General features: G+C 45.6%; 1 protein-coding gene across 3 annotated transcripts; it reads right to left on the bottom strand.

The window, feature by feature from the left end:
• Positions 1-114: 114 nt before the first annotated feature.
• On the bottom strand, positions 115-21365 carry TNMD (tenomodulin). Of its 3 annotated transcripts, none has more exons than XM_050965098.1 (8): positions 21318-21365; positions 20266-20371; positions 19983-20117; positions 12484-12624; positions 10886-10987; positions 7379-7532; positions 4227-4399; positions 115-1873 (listed from the first exon to the last, which is right to left on the bottom strand). In XM_050965098.1, the coding sequence occupies exons 2-8, from the start codon at positions 20311-20313 to the stop codon at positions 1664-1666; spliced, it is 963 nt and encodes a 320-aa protein (XP_050821055.1). In that variant the 5' UTR covers positions 20314-20371; positions 21318-21365; the 3' UTR covers positions 115-1663. The 3 variants fall into 3 exon arrangements, with proteins under 3 accessions (XP_050821055.1, XP_050821056.1, XP_050821057.1); XM_050965099.1 differs by lacking the exon at positions 21318-21365 and adding an exon at positions 20737-20782; XM_050965100.1 differs by lacking the exon at positions 12484-12624.
• Between the last annotated feature and the right edge of the window lie 1569 nt (positions 21366-22934).

Raw genomic sequence — 22934 nt, 5'->3', positions numbered from 1 at the left:
CACCCCCATCATATTATTACAATGGGAAAGTTAATACTTTTATTGTTGTTGTTTAGTTTAGGGTTAGGTTATTGTTGTTTGTAAAGGTTGTACTAATAATAGCACCTTCCATGCTTTGTCATTGTATTCAGTTAAACCCCAGAAGGTTGTACCGTGTGAGCTAGAGTCAGAAATACAAGATTTAATGAGAATAGAGGTTTGAGAGTGATGGTTGTGCTGGAAGCACAAAAGGGGAGAGTGTGGAAGCAGAGAAAAGGATAAAGGGAATTTGAATGCAGATATCTTAACTTTTAGGAATAAAATAAGAGTCAGGCTAACACTAGCTCTAATAATGCAAGATTTCAGGCAGGGCCTGGGCAAGTGGAAAGCAAGTGGAACAAAAAACTGTAAGCAATACTGTTTTTTGACCTTGTGTTAGATAAGAATGGAATACAGACTGTAGCAGGAACTGCTGAGAAAAGTAAGATATCAGAAGGAATATGTATAAACAAGATGTGGTTGTTGATCGTTATTGTCTGTAACAAAAGGTATAAATTCTTGCTCTAATTGTTTATCTAACGGAGACCTGCCTGGGACGGGGGGAACCCCTGTCTGGGTTTACTCTCCCCTTGCAAGTGTCAGGAAAATAAACTGTCTCTGACTTGTTGCAACCAACCTGAGAATGAAGACTCTGTTTTCTTCCAGATGGATAAATACGCAATAACCAGCATGTGGGGGCTGTTTTTTCCTTAAGAATGTAAGTGAAGTCTACTCTGTCCAACTGGAAAGGCAGGGGGAATGTGAGAAGGCAGAATGTAATTACACAAGCAGGAAATTGGCCAGGACTTGTGAGAAGTGTCATGGGCTATTTTAATGACTACAAATGAGACAGGTACCTGCCCTAGTATCTCAGCCAGATGATGGCATCTACCGTAGCCCAGCAGCCCCTAGCATCGCGCTAAGATGCTGACTCGGAGGGAAGAGTGCCAGCATGTGAATGCCTGGTACCTGGATTTCTGATGAACTAAGTGCCCATAGGAGTCCTGTGTGGTTTGTGTGTCTAGAGAGGTGCTGAGGGAATGGCCAGGTCAGTGTAGTCAATCTGTTTGCAGTCTGGCACAAACAGGGATACGGATACTGTGCTGCAACCCTCACTCGCCTTTGTAAGACCTTAGCTAGCTGAGCCCAGTGAGGGACCTGGAACCTGAGCTCCGCATGTTAGCTGGCTCTGGAGCTGCACAGTGAGCTCACTTGTCAGACCCACTAAACAGCACAGACTGAGTTTAAATAACTTTTCTTTGCAATTGCTCATACAAAACATTTATTGTTTGGCTTGTTTCTTAGGGTGCAGCACAGATACAATCTTGCCTATTCATCCTTTGCATGCTGTCCATGAACATTTCACCGCAAGCAGGGGAACGTTAGGCTGCACCTGCTGTGTTCAGCAGGCACTCAAGATACTGCAGGGATGAGCGTGGTATCGAATAGAATAGAACAGCAGCACAGGTGGTGTAATCAGCCAGGCATGGCTGGAGCACGCAGCAGGAATCAAGGAGTTAACAGCCTGCATTTTACAGGCTTGTAATACAGGGAGGCTAGCTGAGCGGCAGTGTACAATAGGGTCCTTCTATACAGCAAGGACATACATTAGTTATAGTTCCATTGCTTCAGCAGGTGTGTGGCCCTACACTCTCCCTAACATGCGTGCCACCCACCAGTTGCATGGCATGATGATTCTGCAGATAACCCTTCCTCCCTGGTAGCAGTAGGGATACGGGTAATAGCCCAGCAGAGGCTCACACACCCGCTGGCAGTATCGGTTGGCGCGGCGACACTGAGCACAGCAGTAGCCTCGTTCATCCCACAAGGGGTGAAACTCAAGTCCGTTCTCCGTCTGGAAGAGAAAACAACCAGGAGAGGGCATGAGGGAGAAAGTGCCTGGGGCAGAGCACAAACTCTGGGTTCAGTTATGGGGAGCTGCTGTGCTGATGGAATACTAACCCCCCCAAATGCTAGGGGGTTGCTTATCCTGCCATAAATGCTACCATCATAGAACATCAGGGTTAGAAGGGACCTTAGGAGGTCATTTAGTCCAAACCCGTGCTCAAAGCAAGATAAATCCCCAAATCCCTAAATGGCTCCCTCAAGAACTGAGCTCACAATCCTGGGTTTAGCAGGCCAATGCTCAAACCACTGAGCGATCCCTCCTCCCCAGATGAACCCAGCACCTATACCCCAGCCCAGTGGAGCACAGCCATGCCCCAGAGATGCCAGGCTAGGTCTCTCCCAGCTCAGAGCTCAGCTCTTGGACACCCGTGATGACATCTGACTAATTTGAACTCCGGACCTCACTTTCTGCTTGTTGGCAGGTGGTACACCCTGGCCTCCTCCCATCCCTTTCCTTCCCAGTCCTCCGGCTGCCAGCTTCACACTCCCTGCCCTCCATGCTGCTCCTCTTTCCTGGCCCCACTGCTTCCTGGCTGGAGGGGGCCAGGCTCCAAGTAGTGCTTCTGCCTCTTCTTTCCAATGGGCCTGCCGTGGGGAGACAGCAGAGAGTACCAGGAGGAAAAGCAGAGAAGCAGCAGGCTGGGGAAAGCCACTAAATCCCTGGCAGTCCTGTGAGGAGAGGAGCAGCACCCCTGGGAGCTTGGGAATGGGAAGAGAGGCAGAGCCACCAGGGACTGGGGAACGGAGGCAGAGGGTGGGTTGGGATGGTCATAGTACGCGAGTGACAAGGGAAAGAGGGGCCATTCAGTAGTGCCTAAATTCAGGTTTGGAGCTCTGAGTATTGGGAGATCCCTGAGATCTGACAGCATTTCTGAGCAGTCTGCTGGCTGGCAGTGGAACTAGTGTTGGCTCAGAGGTTTGAGGCAGCACTGCAAACTTCAGATGCTGTATCTGAGCTAATTGAACCTCCCTAGACTAAAACACTCATGGTATTCCAGTGCTTGGAGCACAGCAGGAATAGCCTTTTCCCTTGTTCTCCAGGAAGATGTGACAATAACAATCCGGGTTTTCTGAAGGTTCATTTTGGGTGTGGTTCCAGGTTTGGATAGAGGTTTGAATCAGTTCTTATTTCATCTAGTTCCTCTTGGCCCTAGAAGGAACAGGACCCAAAGCAAGAGGGCCAGCTTGTCTTAGAAATGCTGCTGCCTCATAGTCTGAGCACAAGACTGAGAGCCAGGGATTTCTGAGCTGCAATCCTGTCTCCGACTCACTGGGCAAACCATTTAACTGCTCCGTTCCTCCGTTTCCCCAGCTGCAAAATGTGACTAATAATATTTACCTCACTTATGGGGATGCAGTGAGGATTAATTAATAGGTGTACAGCACTTCAATGCAATACATTGATATATTGTTTTTGTTGTCCACACAAGATCCAGTGAGAATCTAGTAAAATCACCCAGTGGTTACCTGAGTTACTCACCGGAACTTGAGAAGAGAAGCAGGCGGTAATGCTGCTGCTGGGGGGATATTCGTAGCATGGCTCCACAGAGGAGAGCATGAGTACAGTGCACAATTAACAGAGTCAACGCGAACATTTGGAGTGGACTATTCTGGAATTTGAGTGGCCCACCACATCTTAGCACTGGTTGAAATTTCCGTTTGTAGTGCTCCATTTTCTGTCGAGTTTGGTGCTTTCTCAGCCCTCATCACTAATATCTGAGCATTCCTCAGTCACTAATGGGTTTTAGCCTCACGGCATCCCTGGGAGGTAAGGAAGCATCATCCTCATTTTAGAACTGGGAAACTGAGGCACGGGTTGGTTACTGAGCTCCCCGAAGGTCACACAGTGAGTTTGTGGTTGAGCCAGGTCTTCCAAGTCTCAGGCCAGTGCCCTGCCCACTAGACTATCCTATCTGCCTTAGTCCTCCATAGGCAGGTCAAATGTGATATTACAACCAAAGAACCGTGGCCTCTCCTATTATGAAGAAGGATTGCAGCCATTATGCTGTGCTATGAGTTAACTATGTTTTGGGGACACTATGAGCATTAGCTCAAACAAAACCCCTAAGTGGCATGACTGTTCCACGCCATTCTAATGTCGTCATCATTTATTGGGATTCTTGTTCTAATGCAGTGGGCTTTAATGCTGCTGCCTCATAGAGTCACATGTCAGGGGCAGACAGAGGTCAGAAAAAGGTGCTCATGCAGGTCAGATGACGTAGCTTGAGAGAGTTCCTGTTGTTGAAGTTCAGCCTGAGAGTGAAATATTGACAGTTGCCCAATAATGCCCAAGGACTCACATAGTCATTTACGGGAAGATCCTCTTCAGTTAGCTGCCGGGCCCGGCGTTTGGTTCCTGGCCTCGCATCCTTATCCACATGGTGCTCATTCTGTCTTTCAGCCCCATCTTGTTTGGTCACAAGGAAGTGGACATTATCTTCCCCTCCATCTTCAAAGTCATGCAGCTCAGGAGCTAAGAATAACAGCACAAACAATCATTACAACAACTGCCCTGGAGAGATTGCAGGGACAAAAGTTGCAGGTGGCATGCTCTCCTCTAGCATGATATGGCACAAAGCCCCACTAAATCCAAAACAGCACTAAACCACGCCCAACATTGTAAGAACATTGGGTCAGACCAATGGTCCATTGAGCCAAGTGTCCTGTCTTCTGACAGTGGCAGTGCCTGATGCTTCAGAGGGAGTGGACAGAACAGGGCAATTTATCGAGTGATCCATCCACTGTCATCCAGTCTCAGCATCTGGTAGTGAGAGGCCTAGGGACACCCAAGGCATGGGGTTGTGTTCCTGACCATCTTGGCGAATAGCCATTGATGGACCTATCTTCTATGAACTTATCTAATTCTTTTTTAAAACCCAGTTATACTTTTGGCCTTCACAACATCTCCTGGAAATGAGTTCCACAGGTTGACTGTGCATTAGGTAAAGAATTGTTTCCTTTTGTACATCTTACTCTCCGTGTACAACACACAGATAGCTCCATGTTATACAAACTGAGAAGCAAGCAAAAAAATGCCTGCAGTGTTGCTGTGAGAAGGAGCAGCAGGAAAACTTTGTCTCCAGTGAACAAAGGGTTCATTTCAGCTCACCTTCCCCCGTGCAGGTGCTTGTAAGAAGAGCTGTAAATTGACTACTTAGGAAAGAGAGAGAGGCGAATACTAGGGAAGAAAAGGCTCCACACCTGGGGTCACAGAACTGTGCTGACTGCACCTGGGTGTTGTCTGCTGAGCCATCCCACTAGCTTACAGTTACTCTTGAGCAGCGTTTCTCAAACAGGGGTCGCCGCTTGTGTAGGGAAAGCCTCTGGCGGGCCAGGCCGATGTGTTTAAGAGCCCGATTCGCAGGTCCGGCCGATCACGGCTCCCACTGGCCATGGATCGCTGCTTCGGGTCAATGGGAGCTGCTAGAAGTAGTGCGGGCCGAGGGACGTACTGGCCGCCACTTCCAGCAGGTCCCATTGGCCCGAAGCAGCAAACTGTGGCCAGTGGGAACCACGATCGGCCGGACCTGCAGACAGGGCAGGTAAACACACTGGCCCAGCCCACCAAGGGCTTTCCCTACAGAAGTGGCGACCCCTATTTCAGAAAACCTGCTCTGGAGGATGCTGCAGGTGTGTGTGTAGAGAAGAAGAGTGTTATATAGTCATGGGCCTTAATGGAATCAGACACTGGCCCATGGCACAGAGTGTCTGGTCTGCCAGCCCTTACAAACTGATACATTTTCAAAGCAAGTCACGTGAGATCCTGCCCATGGACAGGTTCTATTGGGCACAAATGCAGATCTCTCTGATTTGACATTATTCCTTCCTTCACAGTCCCACAATGGCACCCGCCTGTCTTGTGGGTGATACCCACAAGACACCCATAAGAGGCTTAATCGTACAGGGTGCCCCCTTGGGGAATGTTCAGCCAATCAGAATTTGTTCTGATTATGTAATGCTTTTAGTTGGCTCTCTACATGCTGCAGGCAGCTGGCTTGTGGGCAGAGGCAGTGGAAGCTGCTTTGACTGGGGTTGGGGAAGGGGCACAGTGAAACCTAAATGCAGTGAGCACGGGGAATGGGAGAGTCAGGGGCAGCGGGAGGACATCAGGGTGGGCGTTCTGCATTGGGAGCAGAGGGAGGCAGGGGCAGCGGGGCAGAGGAAGAACAGTTGGGGTATTGGGTAGGAGGGGAGTGAGGTGGGGGCTCTGGGTGGGGGAGAGGCAGTCGGGGTGTCAGGGATAGGTGGAGAGTAGGATGACTGGTCTGCAGGGGGAAGGGGCAGTCAGAGTGGAGGGGAGTGGAGGGGAGTGGGGTGGATGGTTTGTATAGGGTGGGGAGTTGGGGTGTCAGAGGTAGGAGAGGACCCAGGTGGATGCTCTGCATGGGAGGAGGAGCAATCGGGATGTTGGGTAGGAGGGGATTGGGGTGGGTGGTTTGCATGAGGGGAGAGGCAGAGATAGGAGGGGTATCAGGGATAGGTGGGGAGCGGGATGGGGGGTCTGCATATATGGAAGTACTGAGACTTGGCCTGATCACCCTGCTTCCCACCTGCTCCCCAATGCCATGGCAGCCTCTCCAGGCCCTGGGGTCACGCTCTCGTGCCCAGAAGCTCTGGGGCCCAGCCTCGCCTGAGCACATCAAACAACTTGCTTGTTACAAAGGTGTAAACATAAATTATCCCCTCAATGTTTCCATTGTGGGGGCCTTGTCCCCCAAAGTGCACTTTGGTTCCACCACCTCTGCCTGAGGTGGAGTTCTGGTGGAAGCAGGAGACTCCCACTATTTGATCCTTCACTTTAACTGAGCTTTACAACAGAGCAGTTGTCTTTCTAACTGACCTCCACGCTCTTAACAGTTATTACTCTGAACACAACAGTCACAGTTCTCTTTTTCAATAATAGAACAGTATTTGCCGTTACTCTAGTACCTCTCATCCCAGGCTCTCAACACTGCTTTAGAAAGGTAAGTGTTGTTATCACCACTTTACGATGAGGAAAGAGGCACCAAGTGGCTAAGTGACTTGCCTGAGGTCACGCAGTGAATCAGTGACAGAATTTAGTTGTCTTGGTTTCCATTCATCTTCTCTAGACATTGTTGGCTTCCTTTCAGGTGCCAAAGAAATGTTTCTCTTTTTTCCTGTGACAGAGGGCAGGCTGATTGAGGGCTGATAATGAAGGATAAATTGACTTATTGCAGGGAAAAGGCCTAGCTAGTTATATTACACGGATTGTTTTCTCGTGGTAGTAATAAAGGATCTGTCCACATTCATTTATCTGATTTATAACTCCACTTAGGAAACTTGTTCTGGGCCAGCTCGCAGCATACAAAATTTCAGAGAGAACAACGGGAACTGTTAATTTGACTGCAAAGCTGTTCCTGGAGATGCAGGTTGGTTAACATGGTACATCTCTTGTGGGAGTCTGCAGGGGTGAGGGAAAAGCCTATTTTACCTGTGATCAGAGTTGGGTGGATCCAGTGTGTGGTCACATTTTTACAGATGTCAAAAATTTTGGAGCTCTTTAGGAATTCTTTGTTGTCAATAGGTTTTTCCTCTGGAATCCAGACCATGGATTGCTCCAAGTAGGTAGTCATCAGTTCATCTTCCTGAAAGAAGAAGGTGTCATCACCTTGGTGTGCCAGCATAGACCCTACCACCTCCTGCGGCTTCTACCCCTCCTCAGATTCCGTTGCTAAAGACATGACTTGTTAAAACAGTGCAAAACATACACTCCCTGTTGTTAAAGCTCCATGGATTTTGCCTTACAGGTTTAGGGCCCCAGTTCTGACCTCTAGCTCTGGTGTACTGTTAAAATTATGACCAACTAAGCTGAGTTGCTGAGGAGTGTGAAAAATTCACACCCCTGAGTGCCATAGTTAAACTGACCTAACCCCCAGTGTAGAAGCTGGAATAATTCTTCCATCAACTTATCTACCACCACTTGGGGAGGTGGATTACCTACATTGCCAGAAAAACCCCTTCCGTCAATGCAGGAAGCATCTACACTACAGCTGCCTACCTGTAGCATGTGCACTGTAGATGTGACCTCATGGAGTAAGCCCCATTGATTTTAATGGAGTTACTCCTGGTTTATACCTGAGGACGTGACAGCAGAATAATCAGGGATCTTGTCTCTTTCTATGCCTCCTGCAGTTCCTTTGCTTATCTGAGGGCTTGCCTACGCCACAAATGCTTTGCCAGCATAGCTCTGTCGGCTAAGGGATGTGATTTTTTTCATGCTCCTAGCCAACAGAACTAAGCCTAACACTAGCCAGCGCCGCCCAGAGGATTCAGGGGGACTCGGGCAAAGCAATTTCAGGGGCCCCTTCCATAAAAAAAAGTTGCAATACTATAGAATACTATATTCTTGTGGGGGCCCCTGCGGGGCCCAGGGCCTGGGGCAAATAGCCCCACTTGCCCCCCCCTTCTGGGTGGCCCTGACACTAGCTCTCTTTTCTCTCCAGTCACTTCGTGGATATGTCAAACCTGCAGTCAGAGGTGAGACTGCAGCATGCGTAGACATATCCGAGCTAGCCTGGAAGTAGCTTGCTCCAGTAACATTAGTAGTGAAGCTGTGGCAGTGTGGGCTAGCCACTCCATGCCCAGGGTCCCAGATAGGCTCGTACAAGCCATGCTGCCGCTTGTGCTGCTGCAGATCCACTGCTATTGTTATTAGAACTTGATAGATCAAAGCTGACTTGGGTATGTCTACATCTGCTGCAGTCACATCACACCTCTGATTTTAGTGTAGACATACCCAATCTTGCTTCAAGAGCCTTCTCCTCTGCAACAACTGCCATTTGGAATAGCCTTATGTATTCTCTGATTCATCAATTCTCCAACTCCTTTCAAATCTCAGATTAAAACATCTCCTTTCTCCCTTGCTCATTCCTCTTAAATTCTCTCTCCTTCTGTTACTAATTTGTGGTCAAGCATTTTCATTTATTCCTCACAAGATGCCTTTGAACCACTGTTTTCTGTCATTTATACCAGATGTCTCTCCTATTACATTATTCTGTAGTGTATTTTGGCATGCAGATTTTATAAACGAGGCTATACAAAAGATTGCACCAAGCTCTTTACTAAATACCACATGTATGCAGAATGCTGGTGTGCTATTTACCATTGCTAAACTACACCAAGACCCATCACAACAGCTCTCAAAGCTGCTGAGCTCCCCTTCAGATTTTGATCTGCTTTAACCACCATCTATTTATTATTAGGATATTGGGTGGAGGAGAGAAATGATTGCTGATCGGAGTAGCCAAGTGTGTGTTTTTCTTGGCTATGCAGCCATGCACAGGAAGAAACTACTAGATCTTAAATCTTAGTTTATCACACTGGGTTTTCCCCTTCTGCTCTCTATCCTAGGAAATACTGTTTTGGTAAAGATTAAAAAATCATAGTTATTTGTGTCATAAACCTAGTCCCAGATTTGGACCTTAGCGTCCAAAATATGGGGGTTAGCATGAAAACCTCCAAGCTTAGTTACCAGCTTGGACCTGGTAAAGCTGCCACCACCCAAAAAATTAGAGTGTTTTGGGGCACTCTGGTCCCCACAAAAACCTTCCCTGGGGACCCCAAGACCCAAATCCCTTGAGTCTCACAACAAAGAGAAATAAACCTTTTCCCTTCCCCCCTCCAGGTGTTCCTGGAGAGATACACAGAAGCAACCTCTGTGAATCTAAGCAGAGGGACTCCACCCTCCCCTGTTTCCAGCCTGGAAACACAAGCACTTCCTTCTTCACCCAGAGGGAATGCAAAGTCAGGCTAGTAAATCTAACACACACAGATTTCCCCCTGACTTCTTCCTCCCACCAATTCCCTGGTGAGCTGCAGACTCAATTCCCTGGAGTTCCCCACTAAAGAAAAACTCCAACAGGTCTTAAAAGAAAGCTTTATATAAAAAGAAAGAAAAATACATAAAAATGGTCTCTCTGTATTAAGGTGACAAATACAGGGTCAATTGCTTAAAAGAAATATGAATAAACAGCCTTATTCAAAAAGAATACAATTCAAAGCACTCCAGCAACTATAGACATGTAAATACAAAAGAAAAAACAATAACCCCTATTGTTTTTATGATCTCTGTACTCACAACTTGGAAACAGAAGATTAGAAAGCAGGAAATAGAAATCCCCTCATAGCTGAGAGAGAGTCAGACAGAAGACCAAGAACAAAGGACTCACACACAAACTTCCCTCCACCTAGAGTTGAAAAAATCCTGTTTCCTGATTGGTCCTCTGGTCAGGTGCTTCAGATACTTATTTCCAGGTGAAAGAGACCTTAACCCTTAGCTATCTGTTTATGACAATTTGATGACCCAAAAGCTCTACTAGAGTCTCATGAAATATCCAAAGAATCTGTGACTGAAAACTCAAACGAATAAACCCCAGAATCTAGGCCCTGAATCAGAAAAGCCCTTCTGCACCTGCATAATTTTAAGTATATGGTTAAATTCTGTTGGCTACAATGGGATTTAAGCACATGCATAAGTACTTTCCTGAATCAGGGCCTTAGTGATTCACTGTTGCCTAAATGTAGCTGCTCTTGTTATTTCATGTCCTTTGCATAATTCTCTCACAGAGTGCTAGGCAGATCTTTCTGGAAGAATTCATTAGATTGACTTCTGGTGTCTGCTAATCCTGAGCTGCCGTGTGGCCTTTTAACTACAGCAGGATTATTGTTCTTGATTCTTGGTATTGTACTGATGGGGATTTTGTCTGTCTTCTGTCTGATCCTGTCTCTTTGAATTGTCATTTTTACCAGCAATCCTCTGAAACAAGATAATTTTATGAAACCATCGCAATGCTTGTTCTTCCATAGTAGCGAACTGTCAGTGAAGGACGGAGCAGATGGAATTCCAGTGAGAACATGCTCTGATTCCTGGATGAAACTATCGAAGTCAGCTTCACATGGGGTGACTTATGCAGATTTTTATTTTATTTTATTTACATACCTTAGGTTCCTGTATTTCAGCCTCCGTAGTTTCAGGTATTGCTTTAATCTGAGTTTTGATGAAGCATTTTTGAAGTTCTCCAAAAAAGATGCCAGTTATTCCCTAAAAGCAACAACAACCAGGCAAATGAAATGTGAAAATTTAAATAGCGGCACAAGGAGAATCTCATTGGATCACAGTTTAGTTACGTTTTTGGTTAGTTTTTGTGCAATGGTGCTGAGATGTACTAAAAAGATCTCCTAAAGGATATTGCAATATATGGGTTTGGAGAATGGTGCTATTTACAAATAGCTAAAGGAAGAGCTTATAAAATGCCATCCTGATACCCACTTCTTTGTAACTATCACATGCTTTAGTCATCACAAATAAATGAATAAAGTATAATCTGGCCATTTTGAATATATGAATCTTCAGCCTTCAACTCTTGCTAGATTATTAGATGAAGATTTCAGGACATGCACCGAGCAGAGTATTTCCCTAGGAATTATAACTAGGTTTCAAATAGATCTTCTTATCTGGTCATGAGGTTTTGATGCTCTCCTGACAGACAAACATGCCATTTTTTTGTAGATTTACTACAGTCACATTCATCTGCAAGGATAAATCCAATGACTAGATCCTGATTTCAAACCAGGTTTTCATGGAACATCACCATCCCCACGGTGAAGAGCTCTGGTATTAAATGCCCCTGAGAGCATATGAGAGAATAGGATCTTTCCTTCTGAAGGATCTCCAAAGCATGCCGTGAAGTGGCATCACTCACTCAGCTAACTCGAGCAGCACTATACAACAGCTTTTAGGACTTGATCTCCCTGAGCACTCCTTGCCCTAATCCAACAAAAATCTTAAGCATGTGCTTAATTTTAAGCACATTATCAGCTCCAGTGAAGTCAAGCTTGCGTAAGGTAAGTGAAGACTAACTCTGCAATGGAACTTCAGAGGGAATTCAAAAGGGTGGAACAACAGGACTAAGAATTTGGATAGGGTATGATATCTAATATATGGGAGAGTATGGCCTAGTGGTTAAAGTACAGGCAGAAATGGGAATCAGAAGACCTGGATTCTATTTCTGGATTTGCCACTGATATGCTGGGCAGTGTTGGACAAGTCACTTAACCTGTCTATGCCTCAGTTTTCCTATCTGTCTAATGGAGGTAATTGGATATACCTCTGAGGGCTATTGTTCAGTTACTGCAAAATATTTGGAGCTCCTCAATGAAAATTATCAGGCTCCCAACTCTTATTTGTGGAGATGTCCTATCCAACCATTTGTCCAGTCTTATCCTTGCTTAACATAAGAGACCTGATCAGAGAAGGAAATACCCAGTGTGAAGTGGCTTCAGCATAGATAGCAGTAAGTTTTACCCCTTCCACACTTGGTGTCTCTGCTGTGACTGTGAACAGTGGTACCAGTTATGATATTGACACATTCCTACAAGAAACTGGACTGAAACCGCAGGGCCCCCCCGAAAGCCCATCTAATTGTAATAATTAATGTCCTTACGTCAGTCCCAGAGGGCCTACAGATAAAACCGTCGCTGTGTCATGACCATCTGGTTGCCTCGTTGCAGAAGGTTTAGGAAAACTGGCATACTCACATTTTTAAAGTCATGTATTTCTAAAATTTCCTCTCTGCCATTTCCAGATCTGAATGTCTCTGTTCTGGTTAGAGGATCTATCTCCATCAAAATCTTCTTTTTCTCCCCATGGCTAAAGAATGTGTGTTCCATATCGTATATCTGGGAGGACAAGAAATATAAGCAGAGGCAGTTAGGTCCATCCCAATATTTTAATTTTTGTTGATTTAGCAATTTTTAAAAAAAACTCCATTGTTTTACACTGGTTTTCTACCACAGTTTCTGCAGATGGTTATAAAAGTTCCTAAGCACCAATGTCAAGGGGCCAGAGCTTTGGAGCAGGGGCTATCTCTGCTTTCTAGAATCTGCTGGTTGCTTTTACAGCTGCTCCGCTCACTTTGGGCTCAATCCTACACTCTATTCCAGGAAAAATACCCTAAACCTCCATGCTTGCATACAATGGTGACAAATGTTACAGAAAAATTGAGGCTAGATAGATGGACTTTAACGCGAGTCTTTCCTGAGTCAGAAGATCAGGATCAGACCCTCAGTCCATTCATGTGTTAGTGATGGGTTACTTCAAAAGTAATTGTCCCAGAAAGTGTCGACCCGGATTTTGAACATCTCCAACCTGGGGTTTTGGTTTGGCCCAATACACAGATAAGAGCAATTGCAAAAAACGGAATCCAGATCCAGGTTTGGATTTCAAGCTTTCCAAAGTTACTAGGAACTGCCAGACCTGACTACTCCAGTGTCCTTTAACTCACAATAGGCCAGTACCAGCTGCTTTGGAGGAAGGTGCAAGTGGACAATTTAGAATAACCTATCCAGAGGGAAAGTTTCTTACTAACTCTCTTAGGGTACATCCAGACTACTGCCAGATTGGCGGGTAGCAATAGATTTATCGGGAATCGATATATCGCATCTCCTCTAGGCCTGGTCTACACTAGGGAGGCGTGTCAATGTAAGATACGCAACTTCAGCTACGGGAATACTGTAGCTGAAGTGGACATACCTTATTCCGACTTACCTTCCATCCTCACGGTGCGGGATCGATGGCTGCGGCTCCCCCGTTGACTCCGCTACCGCCGCTCGCTCTGGTGAAGTTCCGGAGTCGACGGGGAGCGCGTTCGGGGATCGATATATTGCATCTAGATGAGACATGATATATCGATCCCCGATAAATCAATCGCTACCTGCCGATCCGGCGGGTAGTCTGGACGTACCCCTACATGCGATATATCTGTGATGGTCTATAGGAGGCAGTTATGAACACCTTCCAGCATAACAGTTCTTAATGTCTTGTACCCTCCCTGTGCTGAAATGGGCAAACAGAGAATTAATAATATATCTCTGATACAATCTGTATTACTCTTCACAGGTATCTGCTGCTGTTGTTGCCAGCTTTGGATGGTGCTAGGCAGCCCTCTTGTCTCTGTTGTTGCCTGACTCTTAAGGGCTGAATAATAGAAGATGCTATTTGAAGCATACAAATGATCCTTCTGGAGCAGTTAAAGCTGGTGAGTTGTCTTAGAGATTCTCTTTCAAGGATAAAACAATGTCTCTCTAAAGAGAGGCCTCAAGCAAAGGGCACAGAAACCCCTGAAGAACCAAGAGGGGAAAAGAGGGTACTCACGGTGCCTGAATGCAATATGTTCTCTAATTCAGCAGCAAGGCAGAGGGCTGCATGGTTTGGGGAGGAAAACACCCCTCTCATCCCCACAGGAAGCCACTTCAGGGCAGTCAGTGGCACTTAGGGGGTGGGGGGCTGGAATCTGAGGAGCTTTCACTGCTGCCCCTGCTGAATATCCTCTCTGGATAAAAGCAGCACTTGCGTCTCCAGGGCTGCTGTTCAGGTGCCTTTCTGGACCTCTCTATTCTTTCTTGTCAGTGACAGAAAGCTGGCTCAGGGGTCTGATGGTATGCTGCACAGCTGCTCCCCCACAAACTGACAACTTGCAGCTAGTCTTCACCACCCTGTGGCTGCCCAGTGGCCTGTGTGAAGTGAGATTGGAGGGTCTCCATCCAATTCCCAGTAGAAACCTGTCCACACACAGCTGGCAGGATCTGGCATCCTGTTGGTACTCTCAGCAGAGGCCAAGGGTTGGGTGGGGATGCGGGGAGATTGCACCAGGTTATATTCATTCAGTGGATAAACAGAGTCTTGTGTCTCCAGGGCTATCAAGGCAACATTCCTCATGGAGCCAAATCCTAAATCTGGGCAGCCTGACTGTGTGCGGAGAGGCAGGAGAAGGGCTTTTATTAATAATAAAACCTAACTCTTATATTGTACTTTTTGTCTGTAGGGTCAAAGCCCTTTACAAAGGTGGTCAGTATCATTATTGCCATTTTACACTGAGGCACAGAGCGTAAAGTGACCTGCCCAAGGTCACCCACGAAACCAGTGGCAGAGCAGGGAATAGAACCCAGCTATCCTCAGTCCGAGTCCAATGCTCTAACCATGCTGCCTCCCACTTTAAAAATTAAACTTCATTAATAATGTTCAGTGTCTCCCTGACATTCATGAGCATCTCTCAATAGCTAATTCAGAATTTTTTAAAATATACTTGTTGATAGATTTTACTTTATGGAAAAATTAGGTTAAAGGCTAGAAAATGTTGGCGTGCTGCCTGCTCAGAGAGGCCAAGTATGGGCTGTGCTTTAAATCATCCATGAAAGAATCTGAAACCATATTGTAGACTTACTTTAGAATCCCCTTCTGTTTCAGGGGAATGATTTTTCCTGTCAGTTTGGCCAACTAACCCATTCGGAGGCTTGGCTTAGCTGCATATTATTTGGGGGGTTGTGAAATTTTTAATTGGGCTAAAGAGATACTGATAGTTTTGAGAGTCATCTCAGAATTTGCTTGGGGAACAAGCTCTCCGCATTATGATAATCACTTTGGTTTGTTATCTTGTCATCTTTGTTTTGTAATGCTACTAAATGGCAGGTTCAGGTTATTTCAGTGTTAATGTATGAAGGTGGAGTGCTTGGCTCCAAAGAAAAACTGCAAAGTGGAAAATTGGTTTGTTGCCACTTTTTACTTCTTAAAGTCCTATGAAGAGAGCCAGAAGGGTTTGTGTGTGTGTGTGTTTGTGTGTGTGTACAAAAAGGGTTTTGTTATTCTTGAATTTTTTTGTTAACATTAGAAATTCAACCTTTGCCTATCCTGATTTTCCTGGAAGACTCCTCTCGTGAGATCACCGGAGACTGGAATCAGAGCAGTTGAGAGGAGAAGGGGTGTTTGGTCAGGCTGTTTAAATCTGTTTTGCTTTTGTTAACAAACATGTTACTTCAACATCCACCATTGGGGAAAAAAATCTTTCTTTGCGAAAGATTAAAAAAATTTTCCTCCTTCAATTGAGGGCTGTTCTCGAGTCCTCCAGCAAACCCCAAGTCAAGAGCTGATAATTCTAACATTAAAATAACCCAAACAAGCAGTAAACTCCCCCCAAACTTTCAGGCTTTCATTTTACATTACAGTGAAGCCCAAAGGGCACAAACACAGCGTTCCTTTTCTTTGCTGGCCACATCTGTTTTAATAATTAGAAGACCCGGGTCTTCTGTCTTTCCTGCTAGAAATGTTTTCTCTTTGACTCTCCATTGCAATGTTAAATGGCTCCTCTTGAGCACTTTGTAATGTACTTATTTTTTATTGTTAGTCTCCTAGATGTCTGTAAGTAATATTTCTATCCCTGGTGGCTTGGTCCGTTATGCATTTGGGTAACATTGCACGCTTACTTTTGCTTTACCGCTCTGTGCAGTGGTAGCTGTGAGATACGGTAGTGATGTTTATATTGTGCAGTCTGTCCCCCGAAACCTTTCATTTAAGCATGGTGAAGACCTTTCCTGACAGGGTTAACAGCTTGTGCTCCCATTGTGTGACTGGCAGGCTGTGCGTAACTAGACCAGGGGTCGGCAACCTTTCAGAAGTGGTGTGCTGAGTCTTCATTTATTCAGTCTAATTTAAGGTTTCACGTGCCAGTCAGACATTTTAACATTGTGAGAAGGTCTCTTTCTATAAGTCTATAATATACAACTAAACTATTGTTGTATGTAAAGTAAATAAGGTTTTTTAAATAGTTAAGAAGCTTCATTTAAAATTAAATTAAAATGCAGAGCTCCGCCGGACCAGGGGCCAGGACCCAGGCAGTGTGAGTGCCACTGAAAATCAGTTTGCGTGCCGCAAATTGCCTACCCCTGAACTAGAGGAACAGTAGAGACTCTGTGAGGTCCCAGCAGCAGCTTGGAGATGTGTGTGTGGCTTTTATTTCTTTTTGATGATAAGAAAATAAACTTTCAGGAAATGGGACACTTCTTATCCAAATAGAACGATCACACTTGGGGCCTGGACTGTTAGATAGTTTAAAGTGCATTCTGCTTTGAAAAAATGGTCATCACATTGTAAATCTAGGTGTGTTTAAAGGGAATCTCTTTCTTGACCAATGCCTGTGGAGAGACAAGGTGGGTGAGGTAATATCTTTTATTGGACCTGTGTCAGCCAGACCCATCCCTGTAGAAAGATGAGTGCACTGAGCACGCATGTCCAGGGATGGGGCCTCTAGTACCACTACACATGTAGGTCTGTTGTTCTCCAGGCCTTTACGTGATTAACAGAGTCCTTTCTGTGCTTCACAGAACTGTCACATCTAAGCCACTCGAAATCGGTGTCAGGATGAGGTTCATCTATTGCTCTTGGGGCTTGACTCAGAGCCTCTTGCACTCCAAATCAGCTGCTATGTCAGGAACTTCGATGAGTGACTTGGCTGAAGTCCTCAAGCACTTCTCTGTCTGCTAGACAAAGGGCCAGATTCATTGTTGCCCTTGGGCCCCTCTGGGCCTAGGACAGGTATAGGTTGGGTTGCCATGTTGCAGCAGCGCCAGGTGCATGGGGTGGCTGTGGCCAGGGTGGAGGCAAGGGATGAGTAGGGCAGGAGAGGAAGGGGGTAGATTTGGCAGTAGGAGGGGACATGGCTGGGGAGGACCAGTACCCTGGTGATTATGCACCTCTGCAAAGCCCCATCAGAGCTCCTGAAACATGGGCACAAATTAGGACAATCTTTGGGGCAGCCCTAGCCTGCAACAGGGAGTGGCCCCTGAATAAGGGTGGTGCAACCTGCCCCCTTCTATGTCTCTGCTGGAGTCTGTGTCACAATCAGTTCATAGTGCTCTTTGCTATGGCAATTGTTGGTTTACTAGGCCAGGGCCCCTTTGACAGGCCACTGTTAGCTAGATAGCTCCCTGGAGGGCAGCATAGCAGCCGAGGCTAGCTCTTCCTGAGCTCAGACAATTTGATGGCCTTCAAGGTATGAGCCACACGTCTCCAACCAAATGCTGTCAGAGCAGGACTGTCAGCTGAACTCGGTTACAAACCTACTGCTTGGCAATGGCTTATGGGCGCAGATGATTGGAATGAAAATATCTCCACCAGATGTTGGCTCTGAATAATGGCAGCTTATTTTAAACAGATGTAGTCAAGTAAAGTAACAAAGGCAAGACCAGGCTTCCAGGCAGCCCCGGGGCTGACACAAGCATTGGAAGTGCCCACACAAGCAGCACCAGAGCCAGATCATAAAAGTTCCTCCCATCAAACCCCTTCCATCCCCCCATTGAACCTCCTCTCACTACCCCTTACTGCGCAGAGTGAAATTCAGCCCTGCGCAGATTGTGTGAGACCTGTGTAGGTACCACTGAAATCCAGCTTCAGCCCTGGGGCAAGGACTGAAGGACAGCTCAAGCAGTGCCTAGGTCTTGCATGGGCCCTCTGTGCTAAGGTGAATCTCGCCCACAGGGTGAGTCTGAGAGAGCTGTGCTTCTAGCCCATGATCCAGGTTTCACACATTGTGTTCAAGACAACCGCTCCTGCTATCTGGTCCAGGAGCTCCAACCCTAAGCTGTTCTTGGGCCACTCTCTGTATTGGGACTTTATCTGCAAGCAGAAGCCTGGTGGGAGAATGCAAAAGGACAGGGCAAGGCAAGAACCAGGCACAAAGAGGCTTGTTGGTGCCGAGGTCCATGTTCTTGCTTCGGGTGTGTAGTGGGGAGTTTACAGTCCCTGCTAGGTGTTTATGTGATTGTGATAAGTGTTGTCTTTTCAATGTCTGAGATCAGGGCTCGTGCGTGGCAGACAAACCCCTCTCAGTGGGACACATGACACTCATCTGCTTGTGGGTCCAAGTATGAGTCTTGCTTTCAGTGTGAGTGAGCCGTCATGCAAGCCATGGTACCCATCCAATTTTGAGAGAATGCCTAATATAGAAACTCCTCTCCACAAGGGGGTCAAGGATAAAGCACAAGCAGTTGTTGGCCTACATTTAGTGATGTTGCTTAAGATGTGAGAAGTCTGAATCAGGGCCACAGACTGGCTAGAATAAAAAGGACTTCCCCTTACTGCAAATCTTAATGCCCGTCAAACATGTTGCAATTCCCCCAACACATATAACAACATTCCTGCCTCTATAGTTTTGTATTTTGCATATTGTGAAACTAATAAAATTATTATTAAACAATTATAAAATCTGCAGTCTTTGTGCTTCAGGGCATAAACTGGTCACTATCTGGGGTCAGGAAGAAACCTTCCTCCATGATGCAGACCTTCATCTAAAGCACCTGGCAATGGCCACTGTTGTAGACAGGATAGCGGACTCTATGGATCACAGAGACCTGTGATGGTATGTCAGCTGTTATGCTCCTAACTGGTGGGGTAGGAAGATGGTGCGGGAGGAGGTTTGGAGGGGAAGGTAGCCGGCCTATCACATGTAGGTTGGCTCCAAAATACGTGCTTTTCTAATTGCTGATATTTGAACATCTCATCAAACAGAAAATATGTGTCTAAGGATAATGATCCTATAAAAGTGGAATTTCCCTGAGGAACCAAGAAATATTGGGCCAGTAGAGTCAGCAGAGTTACACGTTGGCCCTTGATGTGGTTTTATTTCAGTCTACCTTGTGCTACTCTAGATATGCACAGTGGGGATAAGAGAGCTACAGGCTAAGGAGCTGAAAATAAATGAACACAATCCAGTTAGCAGAAACGCCTCTGAAAGCAAGTCTGTCTCATTGTCCCCTAACATTGCAAACACATTAAAGTAAGAAATATAAATCCTGACAGTCAATCATTCTAGATTCTGGCTTCCTCTCCTCTTTATGTGGTGGCAAAATGACTTTTCCACCAGTTTATGGTAAGATAATTGAAATAAAATGGAAAATAGTTTCATACTTGTAATAAAATTTGCTGCTGGTGAAATAAAGTAATTTTAACTCTTTTTAGCTGAGATCCCATCTGGTGCAATTATTAATTATGAAAATATTTCACTAAAACCACTAAAGGCTAGATTTGAATAATGAAAAGAAAAAAGTCAACATGAATATTCTGTAGTGTAAAAACTGTTTATCACAATATTGTATGGATTTTTAGAGTGAGCAGTTAGCAGTATTGATAGGAGTAATATTGTAGAAAGATTGATCTCACTGTGTAGAATTGACACTCTAAAATCCTGAATCAGTGAATATTTACTTACTTTTTTAGGTGAAGGGTTCCAGAAATATTTGACACCAAAAAATATCAGAATAAGAAAAATCACCAGTATGCAGAAGAGCAATCCACAGATTTTGTATCTTTTGCAGGTCTTCTTTCTTGTCTTAGACGCTTCTGCCTAATTAATTACAAAACAGCAATATCCAGTGGTCTGCTTATCATTCCAAGGAGTGCTGAATACACATACATATCAGACAGCTATTATGCTCTAGGTAATAAATATTACATGGGAAATTCTGAAATGGAAAAGAAAATCATTAACTTACATGTAAAAAGTGACAGACCTCGGGGCTCTCCTGAGAATTCTTTTCCATGATCTCTAAGTAAAATTTCCTTCTGTCTCTGTGCGTAGAGAGATCGGAGACACCACTGCTGAGGTGGAGTTATAAATGATCAGGACTGCACATGCCAGTGAAGTGAAACTCTGTACTACAATGATTCCAATATGTCATGCTAAAGTCTGCCTTAACACAGGAGTCTGTAATGCACCAGTCAAAGCGTGTATATGTGTGTGGGTGCCTATTGCATCTGTGCTGGCATTGAGGTGTATGGGGGGCAAGCGATTGCCCTGTGGGTTGGGAATGTGACTGAGGGTGACCTATAATGCAACATCTTTCACTCTACACCTACAGTGGCAGTGAATAAGCATTTTATACATTTATTAAAATGGGACAGCAGAAGAGTTCTGCCCTATCTCCCCCACCCTTGCATCCTCTGTCTTTCCCCCTTTGTCTCACCTTTGCAGCTGTGCCTCACATCAGCTTTTTCAGTAAATCTAATGTTGCCTTCCTGTGCCCACCCACCAATCCTAACTCTCTCCCTCCTGACACCTGGGTTTTCTGTGAGCAGCTTAACTAGACCAGTCAGGGCCAGCCTGTGGTGCTCTGGATCACAGCTGGTGAGGCACCGTAGCCCTTGCTAGCTGTGTGTGTGTTTATGAAGGGATCTTCAGAAGCAGCCCCTGGTCCTTTGCTGTGGCTGTGGAGCTGGAAGATGAAATGGGGGTGCCCTCGCTGATGTCTGGCTGCTGGTTCCTTTGGAGCCCCCCAGTGGAACGACTACAGTGTCTAGGACACTAGAGTAGCACTCTGCCCCTCCTGGATCCTTCATCTGGAAGCACTAGGTCAAATTCAACTCTTCTGTAAATGAGCGGAGCTCCATTGACTTTAAGGGGCACCTGCTTAGACCAGGCACTGAATGCTGGACTGCAATGCAAACATGAAAATGGAGTTAAGCCCAGCAAAAAGCACCAGTGTTCCCACTCCCTGCAAGTCCCCAGGCTTTGGGGCATTCAGTAGAGAAACAAAGTTTAACTAACTTTTTATTAAGTCTTATCTTCCTCTGTGAAATCTTCTTGGCACGTCCTGGTTCCCAGAAGATGGCTCAGCATGTGCCCTCACGTACCGCAGCAGAGTTATTGAATCCACGCTCGATGTGATCTCACAGCAGGATGCATTCTGAGATATCGTCACTGAAGCAGGAGGTGCCAAGACTCTTCCACAGGGAAGGAATAATTTTAAAATGTTTATTAAAACACGTGTCCACTGTGCCTTTAACTCGTGATAACGTCATTGTTCACCTTTCTGCCTGTGCAAGGGGTGTGAGTGGCTACCAAAGCCTGACTGCAGAGGCTGGAAAGAGATCCGTAGTGGAGATCACACCAGAGCTCCCACAGTGTCTTCCTTTATTCAGAAGCTACTTTGCAATTTTCTGGTGTAAAGGTCTGAGTACAAAGCACTCAAGGCACAAACTAGTCTTACATATACTACAATACATACATAGGCTTCAGCAGGGAAGGAGCACAGGATTTTCAGCCCCAAAAACAGGCGTATCTATCACTTGCACTGTAGGAAATTCTTTTAGCTTTGAGTAAGGCTAAGATTTTGTCACGATTATATTTTTTAGTAAAAGTCATGGACAGGTCACAGGCAACAAACAAAAATTCACGGAACACATGACTTTTACTAAAAATAACCATACAAGCCGTGGCGGAGGCGCATGACCCCAGTTGCAGCCCCCACCGCAGAGCTATGCGGGGAGCGTAGCTCCGGTTCCCAACCCAGCCATGACTCCAGCTCAGGGGTAGGCAACCTATGGCACGTGTGCCAAAGGCGGCACACGAGCTGATTTTCAGTGGCACTCACACTGCTCGGGTCCTGGCCACCGGTCTGGGGGGCTCTGCATTTTAATTTAATTTTAAATGAAGCTTCTTAAACATTTTAAAAACCTTATTTTCTTTACATACAACAATAGTTTAGTTATATATTATAGACTTATAGAAAGAGACTTTCTAAAAATGTTAAAATATATTACTGGCACATGAAACATTAAATTAGAGTGAATAAATGAAGACTCAGCACAGCACTTTGAAAGGTTGCCGACCCCTGCTCCAGCTGCTGACAGCTGAAGCCGAAGAAGTCACGGAGGTCTGGTAAAGTCACAGAATCCGTGACTTCCGTGACTGCTGTGACCTCTGTGACTAAATCGTAGCCTTAGCTATGAGTAGGCAGTGGGCTATTCTAGTTCCTGGCATTGGCCACTAGGTGGGACAAAGGTCAATTAATGTTACTTTTACTTTATTTCCCCATTATTCTGGATGGGACAGAGCCCCGGTGGGTGAACCGCTATTGCTCATGAGCACTGCAGGATCCTTTGTGTGTTAGCTGCAGCTCCTTTGATACCAAATTTGCTTTTTGCTCAGTATGCTCTATCTACCTTATATATTTATCTGGCTCCGTCACCATTGAATCTGAGTGCCTCACGCTTTTTAATGTATTTATCCTCACCACACCCCTGTGAGGTAGTGAAGTGCTGTTGTCATAAACAGATAAGTAAGAGTTAATAGAACAAAACTGCTTCATATCTCTTTTGCCTGGAAAGGGTTAACAAGAACAGTGAGCCTGGCTGTCACCTGACCAGAGGACCAATCAGGGGA

The sequence above is a fragment of the Gopherus flavomarginatus genome, chromosome 8 (genome assembly GCF_025201925.1).
Source record: "Gopherus flavomarginatus isolate rGopFla2 chromosome 8, rGopFla2.mat.asm, whole genome shotgun sequence".
Lineage (NCBI taxonomy): Eukaryota > Metazoa > Chordata > Testudines > Testudinidae > Gopherus > Gopherus flavomarginatus.
Note: the sequence above shows the minus strand (reverse complement) of the source record. Positions and strands in the feature narration are given on the sequence as shown.